Source organism: Xenopus laevis, chromosome 7L (assembly GCF_017654675.1).
Source record: "Xenopus laevis strain J_2021 chromosome 7L, Xenopus_laevis_v10.1, whole genome shotgun sequence".
Lineage (NCBI taxonomy): Eukaryota > Metazoa > Chordata > Amphibia > Anura > Pipidae > Xenopus > Xenopus laevis.
The window spans coordinates 94,828,485-94,837,118 of NC_054383.1; the positions used below are offsets into that span (position 1 = coordinate 94,828,485).

An 8,634-nucleotide genomic window follows, 5' to 3' on the forward strand; every position below is an offset into this window, starting at 1 on the left:
AGTTGTAAGGAACTCCTGGGGAAATAGGGAAGGAGTCTATTCAGTGATAATAAGAGAGGGAAAAAAGGTTTAAGCAATAATGTGGTTTAATTGGCCTCCCAAGAAGAGATCAGTAAATGCAACTTTATTATGCACCAGGAATAATCAGCTGGGGGGAATCAAGTTGCACGTTTTATTAATCCACTGAATAGTCAGAAATCAAATTGGTTAAATAAAAAAAATAAAATTTACACAGCTGGAGGGTAAAAAAAAAAAAAGCATTATTGCTCCGGACAACTTTTAACCCTTTCACTGTCAGACAGCAGTAGAGGAAAACAGCAATGTTTAATATCAAGAGACAGAAAATGTAAAAGTCCGTTATGAAGCAGTTGCTAAAAAGCTTTCAATTCACTACAATAATACCACAAAGGAACTGTTTTTGTTTTATAAAAAGTAGTTGTTTTTTTTCCTCCCATTGGTGGAAAGCAGTGATGTGCTTTGAAAAATCTCAACATAAAATGTAATGGAAATAAATAGGATGACGTTTTTACAAAGTAAAATAGCTCACTTTTTTTTTTTGGTGTTGTCTTGTCTACCCACAGAGAAGGATCTATGCCAGAAACCAACTTGCTTTACACACACACTGGCATCCACAGATGGCTCAGTCCAGACGCCTAAAATAAACCGCTACAGTCTGGACAGGCAGTCTGGGTGGCATGCCTTCCATGCGACTGTCCCAGTTATGTATACACCACCTACACATTACCACCAGCCTGGTGCCGTGTCTACAGATCACAGGGCAGCACATAATATATACACCGACATTCCTGGAAAGAATTAATTATCCAGCACATAAAGATTAATGGCAACGTAGCCAAATATAGTATGATTTTTATCCAAGCACCTAGGCTACTGTTATTCACTAGCAAGGAAGCAGGCGTTCTAGATTTAAAATACACAAACTAATGACACATTTCCAGGAGTAACACGGGGTACAAAGATCAAGGCTGCCTGTGAAACTGCTCGTCTGCACTTGAAGCCCAAGTTGACATGTCAACACTCTTAAAGCTACATAGGCAGGACAGGGGGACGCAAACTGCCCGCACCTGTTTGGTACATATTAGTACATACATAAAAAATGGTCGGATCTGCAATGTACGACTTATCTCCTCAGACTGCTGTAACCAGGAGATGCAGCTATATAAAGAGCACTTAAGTATCATCTGTGGGATCAGCAGTGAACTTGAAGCAGGGTTACCATCAGGTCACTTTAAATGCCACATACAGGGTGATGTTCTCTTCCCTGACTCCTTATTACCTTTCCATGCATGGCCATGAATCTCCTCGCCTCGTGTTAAAGGTACAGACGCTAGCGTAGCTATGGAGTGCCCACAGTGTGATTCCTGTTCTACTCTGTATGTAGGTTTTGTCTTCATCTCACTATCAGCTGGAAATGGGGGCGACATACAGTAATGCCAATCAACAATTCCGCTGGCGAATGCCAGGAACGCTCACATGAATTATATAAATATATATATATCACAGAGAATAGAGGATTACAAACAGTCCCATAGGCAGGGTGGTGTATACAATAAAGTGGTACATGCCCTCTAGTATACTTCCTGTACAAAACACGGTCACTTGGGAGGGTACACAGTTAAAGGCAAGGGCACAGTGATAACCCAGATTTGGGAATAGCTGGGGCAGAAATACTAGTTGTACACCACACAACAGCTGGAGGACATTGAACACAAACCATTATAACCCTGCAACTCCCATCACCCTTAGTGGGATAAGGTTTTTAACTCTGGAGCTCCTGGGACAAAACCTTTAGGAGCAGCGACTTTTTGGAATGAGCACTGATTGGGAAGGGAATAGTAATTGCTGCTATAAAAGGCCAGGGGGGCAATATTGGCATTAATATCACATGTATGGCTTGGCCCTTAGGCAGGACAAAGTCACAGCACAAAGTAATTAGCCAGGTGAGTCTCAGACCGTCACTTACCCTGACTGCTTTCCTCTTGTATTTGTTGCTGTAGTCGAACTTCTCCTTCATCTCATCCAGCAGCCGACCCAGCCTGGCCTGCTCGTCGTCTCCCCCGACCCCATCCCGGGCCAGTAAGATGTAGGCCCTCCAGTTGGCCGAGTCGAAGCCCCAGTGGCAAGTCCGGTTCTCCAGCGCCTTATGCGAGTGCACCACGAACTTGTGCGGCGGGTACATGAGGCGACAGTCCAAGCACTGGATACAGGGGGCGCTGGGGTGTCCGTACAGCTCGGGCACGAACAGGCCCCGACACTTTCCGAAGCACTCGTGATACACCTTGAAACTGCTCTCGGTCAGCTCCAGCTCTAAAGGTCCCGGCGGGAAGTCGCTCTTCTTGGCGCAGCGGGGCGGGTAGCTTCCCCCGTACAGCAGGGCGTTGCACAGCCGCTCGGCGTCCGTCTTGGTGATGAGGCCACAGGAGGGCGCGGAGAAGGGCAGGATCCCCATCACCTTCAGGATCTCCAGCTGGTCGGCCGTGCAGCGGGAGCAATACACGTGCAACTCGTCGCACACGGCGTTGATCTGCTGAAGGCTGAAGTCCCGCAGCACCGAGTTGAGGATCTGAGGGAGACACAGTCGCTTCTCGCCCCCCACCACAAAGCAAGAGATGGTCTCTCCCTCCAGAATAGTCTCGCACCTCTCAGTGGAGCGGTCCGACGGCATAAATAGGGGACCCCCGGGGATGACTGGAGGCGGCTGGCTGGGCAGATGGAGGATGGGCTCCGGGGGCTCCTTGCCGCTCTCCTTCTTGTACAAGTCCTGAGCCCAGCGGGCGGAGAAGGCGGCCGGGCCGCCCAGAGAACTCATGGAACTCAGATGGAACTGTTCCAGGGTCTTCTGGAGCCCGGGATGGGGCTGGAAGCTGCTGCGGCTCACGGTCTCCATGCCTAGAAGGTCCCGGCGGCAGCAACAACAACTCACTCACTCACTGGGCAAGTTCCGCGCTGATCAATCACTCGATGGCTCGGGGCTTTACTTGCAATCCGCACAGAGCTCAGTCCATACACGTTACTGTCTCACTGTCCTGTCTGATCCCCTGGCCAAAGCTTCAGTCCAGAGATACGAGGAGGCTGCCCATAGCGTCCCACTCAGTCCCTCTCACTCAGTCCCTCTCTCTCAGTCCCACTAATGTGTCTTTCCGCTGAGGAGTCACAAACGCGCCTGAACTTCCCCTCAGTACAAAGCGTCGGTGGAGGGGTTCGTGGGAAGTTGCGGGCGGGACAGACTCACGAGTTCCCCGTCATGTTCCACTGCTGGAGGTTAGGGAGCGAGCAGGGCTCTTTCTCCCAGACACACAGACTGCTGCCTTCCCGGTGCTGCTCACTGCTCGAATGGCTCCTGCACTCTGTCTGCACTCCCCCTCCCTCTTTCCCTTCTCCACCCCCTTTCTCTCTGTTTGTTGGTGTCTGCCTCAGTCATTGAATCCCAGCCAAGAATGTGACCAACTCCCCAGGCTGTGGCTCTTCCAGGAACAACCTCCACCCCCTTCCTCCTCCTCCTCCTGCTGCTGCCGCTGCCTCTTTTTTTTTTCTACTGCAAAGCGGAAAAAAACTTGTCTGTCGAAGGCAAAATAAAACTCGTGGTTCTCGTGTGTGAAACCGCCGGCTTCAGAAGCGGGAGGGTGTTTTACTTTCTCCTGTCACTAAACACGCAGTACAATGAGGTCATGATCAGCAACAGGTCAGGAGACATTTCTCACATATTATTCCACTAAATACTGCCATTTCCCCAATCATATTCCTCTACAGTGTCCACTGGGTCGTTTACAATTTCTGTGAAAAATTCTATATATTTGTTTTCAGATGCAAATGTATATATAAGTTGGACTGTAATTGCACAAGCTGCAGATCCGTACAAGGTGCAGGGCCACACCATGTCCATGTCTGGGAACTCGAGGTATAAAACCCTAAGGATGAATAAAAACACCCATATGAAAGATTCCCAGAGCTTTAAAGCCACGTGACATTAAAGGCAATAGCACATGGGACATTTCAGTGCCCACAGGCAGGTCCAGACTGGGATTCAAAAAACAGACCCTGGTTTATCCAGTACACAGAAGCCCAAAACAGCCCCCACCAGCCCAATAAACAGTCACTGTCCCTTGGCATATTACAGCAGCCCCTCTTTCATTTGCCAGAACCCACAGATTGCTAGTCCAGGCCTGCCCACAGGCAAAAAACACCTACCTATTGACAACCATTAGAATTCTGGCATCCTTGCGAATACTTTATTTCGAAAAGATGCTCCTGTTTGTGATTTCATGTGTAATGCAACTGTACTGCAGCAATGTAAATGTTCATCTATAGGAAGTTATTTTCAGACTTTTTTGTCGTATGTGAGTTGCCCAAGGTGGTGGGATTCCGTGCAGCCTGGAGCTGAGTAGATAGGGAACAAGTGGTGGCGTTGCATCTGCAGGAAGGTACAACACACGGATCATTGTGAAGGTGACCATACACACACAGATGTTATCATACGAAATAACGTTTAATGCGATATTCGGCGGTGGGAGGCAAGGCGGGCGCCCGAACATTAATGCTGAATTCTCAGATAGAGGTAGAATTCTATTGTTTCTACCTGCATATCTGATGATTCAGCTCTTAAAGCGGTGGTTGGCCTTTAAGTTAACTTTTAGTATGTAATAAAATGGCCAATTCTAGCAACTTTTCAGTTGGCCTTGATTTTTTTCTTTTTTACAGCTTTTGAATGATTTGCTAACTTCTGACTTTTTCCAACTGACACTGACTCCATCTAAAACACAAATGCAATGTAAGGCTACAAATCCATTGTTATTGCTATTTTTTATTGGCTATATTCCTATTTGGGTTTTCACCCGGACAGCCCGGTTTTCAGGATGGCTGTCCGGGTGAAAAGTGCCTGCCCAGATCACCAAATTAGGAAATCCAGACGTCTTTTAAATAAATGGCTTGGCAATTGCAACGTCATAACCCTGTACCTGACATAACGGACACACCTCTAAAAAAAACTTCCCCCTGTCCAGTCTCCCTGCAAAAGGTGGCAACCCTACTTCCTATTTATATCCCATTCTCTTATTAAATTCAACACAGGGTTTCTAGGGTAATTTGGACCCAAGCAACCACATTTCTAAAACTGCAAACTGGGGAGTTGCTAAATAATTCAAAAACAGCAAATAATAAAAAATGAAAACCAATTGCAGATTGTCTCAGAATATCACTCCCAGCTTAATTCTAAAGGGCCCATTTATTAAACCTCGAATTTATCTGGTCGAGATTTTTAGGAGGGAAACAAAACATTTTTGTGGAAAAATAAAAACCTTGAATTTTTAGATATTTATTATACCCCAAAGCTGCTAAAAATTCGATTCCAACTCAAATCTGTTAATGTCATGTAGAAGTCAATGGCAGATGTCCCTGAAGTTGTCTCTTGACATCCAAAACTGCCCTGGATAATCTTATAAAGTTTTCACAGTGACTATTCAATAAAGTCTTGTGCAAAGATAAAATAAATGTATTGAAGCATGCAAGAAGGGAATTCCACATGAACACAGTGTACTGTGGCCTTATATTGTACTCACTGTTATATAAATAAACATGTAATAGACATAATAAACTCACAAACTCATAAATGAAGACCTCATAAAGACCTTCAATTATGCACACACACACAAGTGTCTGTATGTATATATATACTTTTTCCCCTAACTGTACTGCATTCAGAAACTGTGCATTTGCCAAAACATGGTGAAATATTTGATGTACCTACACATACAATATATTCTGGTCCGGTCTTGGGCAAAGGATGGTCTGGGTCAGCGGGGCCCATGAAGACCTGGGCCCACCGGGTTTTTCCCCTGTGCCGGCCCAGTCTGAAACGCTATGACAGACTATAAAATGGTATTCTACATTACCTTGTTTTTTTAACAAAAAAAAAAAGCTAAATATCATTACATCTACTATAGAAAGGAAAATGTGATCCAGGCCTGAACTGTAATCTGTACCATATTAAACTAGGCTATAAAGGAGGCACAACAACAACACTAAACAGAGCGCTCAGGTCAAACAGATGTATAGTTGTAGTGCCCATGGCCAATACTATATCAATTATAAACCTTGCCTTTCGAAGAAGCAGTACAATATGAAAACATATGTAAAGAAACATAAGGGAAATAATCACAGTCACATGTTGGCTACGTTGCAGATAATGGATGAAGTTGACTAATAATGCTAATGGATGGGTATTATCATTGCTGGACAGGAACATTTCATAGAAGCCATCAGTTACTCAATACAATTCATTTTATCCTCCTTTAAACATAACAGAATCACCATGGTCCCCAGCCTATTGTTCTATATTGCTTCAGACCTGTTCATAAGGATAACCTCTGTCCCACTCATGACAATTACTATATGCTAAGTTCCCCAAAAGGAACATTTTACCTTGTGTGTGCAGCCTAACAGGGGCAGTACCTACAACTAATTCAAATCCTTGCTCCCAGTGCAAACCAAACACACAGAAAGGACTTGGACCATTATTTTCCTTGCTGGGACCAAATTTATAAATAGGAAACCGATCGGTGTAATTTTATGAGTGGTATTCATCAATATTGCTCATAAAAATATATGGATTGTTGCTAAATCAGCCCCTTAAGCTGGCCATAGATGTAAAGATTTTTAAAAGATTCAATCGTTATCGTGAGACCACGATTATCTCGATATGATCGTTTAAATGTACGATGTGTCCATCAACTAAAAAGACCATTTCAGGCGATATTGCCAGCAAAACTGAAGAGTAGCTGCCTGCTTGGCCCTGCAAATATAGATAGATTGCACTGGGACCGATAAAGATTTTTAAACCTGGCCGATCTATTTTCTGACAGATGTCAGCCGAAAAATCGGAAGATGTACGATCGTCCACTAACTGCACGATAATTTGACGGATTGGTCAGTCTGCACTGAAATCAGTCGTTCACCAAAGAAGAATCGTCTAGGGACCATTAGTCTTTGGGGATTTAAGAAAATGATGTAAAAAAAAAAAAAAAACAACAAAAAGAAGAATTAGCGTAAAACAGTACTGACTCTATTCCATTTAGCAGAAATAATGAATACACAAATGTTTATATTTGTGTATTAAGTAGTGCCACAAATTTGCTTGGAGGACATCAATGGAGTCTGGGCCCACCAGTGCCATAAAGTGTTCCTGCTGCTTTATTAACTAGACTCGAAGAGTGTTACAGTTACTACTACCTATTAGACTTCCATAAATGCAGCAGATAAAAATTGCTTTGCTTACATCTGTGCTATAGCAAACATATGGATTACAGAAGAGTTTACCAAAAGACACAGCAGACTTTTCATACATAAAATGTAGGAGAAATGAAGCAAGCCAGATGCAGACTTGAATAAATCCCCGTTCTTCGCAGCAGACAGGAGTAGACAAGCAGCTTGTTTACAGTAAAACATAACATGCAGTAACTGGGATGGGGGATTTTAGAAAACCACAAGTATTTAATTCTGAGGGCTCATACAGGAATAACATCTCGGCCCCCGAGATCTATCAGTGTTCAGAGTTATATGGTCAGTTCCATATACTATTACTCATGTAACCTGATGGGTAAATGGAGTGCTATTGTGCTGTAGCAACTCCCAGTAAACTTGTAGTGTTGTAGTGTTTGCCCGTCAAGGACTAGTCTGCAGATGTCAACCTGCAAATGTCTAACCGCATCAGGCTCTCCAAGTGGAACCTAGGCTGGAATATAACTACCCCTTAAGGTGGCCATAGACACACAGATCCGATCGAACGAATCGAGGATTCGTACGATTTTCGGATCGTGTGTGGCGTGTCCCGACTTCTTTCGTCCGGCGGAGATCGGTCGTTTGGTCGATCGGTCAGGTTTGATTTTGACCCGACCGATCCCGCCGGAACCCAGGGCACATCGTAATCGGATCGTTCGGCCATGCGGCCGAACAATCAGATTACACCCGATATAGCCATGTTTGTTAATGGCATATCGGGGAAATATCCGCTCGTTTGGCGATGTTGCCAAACGAGCAGATCTTTGCATCTATGGCCACCTTTAGTCCAGTGATCCCCAACCAGTGACTCGCTTGCAACAGGTTGCTCACCAAGCTCTTGGATGTTGCTCCCAATGGAGTCAAATCAGATGCTTATTTTTTAATTCTGACTCAAAGGCCAGTTTTGGAGCCATAAAGACCATGTGAGCTGCCAAAATTATTCTGTATGTTTTCTGCTAATCCACATAGGGGCTACCAAATGCCAATTACAGCCTTTACTGGGCACCCTAGGAGCTTTTTTACTACTTGCTTTGCTCCCCAACCTTTTTTATAGTTAAATGTGGATCATGGGTAAAATAGTTGGGGACACCTGCCTTAGTGTATTGCCGATCGTACGATTTTCAGAGGGAGACTGTCACTAGTGTTGTCAGACATAAGTATTGTACGATTGCTTTCAGGGGCAGAACATTGGGTGATCTGTTCTATTTGATCGGAATGGTAAAGAGTTTGATCTGAATGGTTAGTGGAGGGTCGGGAGATGGGAAAGTCCGATCGTACGTTGATTCATACAATCGGATCTTTGCGTCTATGGCCAGCTTTAGTCTACACTTGGATCCCTAC

General features: G+C 44.6%; 1 protein-coding gene across 2 annotated transcripts in view; it reads right to left on the reverse strand.

Moving 5' to 3' along the window:
• ski.L (SKI proto-oncogene L homeolog) overlaps window positions 1-3,529 on the reverse strand; it is a 70,227-nt gene extending 66,698 nt beyond the window's left edge. Inside the window, exon 1 of one of the 2 annotated variants that reach the window (XM_018224412.2) lies at window positions 1,985-3,529. In XM_018224412.2, coding sequence (XP_018079901.1) covers window positions 1,985-2,908 — 924 coding nt within the window. In that variant the 5' untranslated portion in view covers window positions 2,909-3,529. 2 annotated transcript variants of the gene reach the window in all.
• Window positions 3,530-8,634: the final 5,105 nt, after the last annotated feature.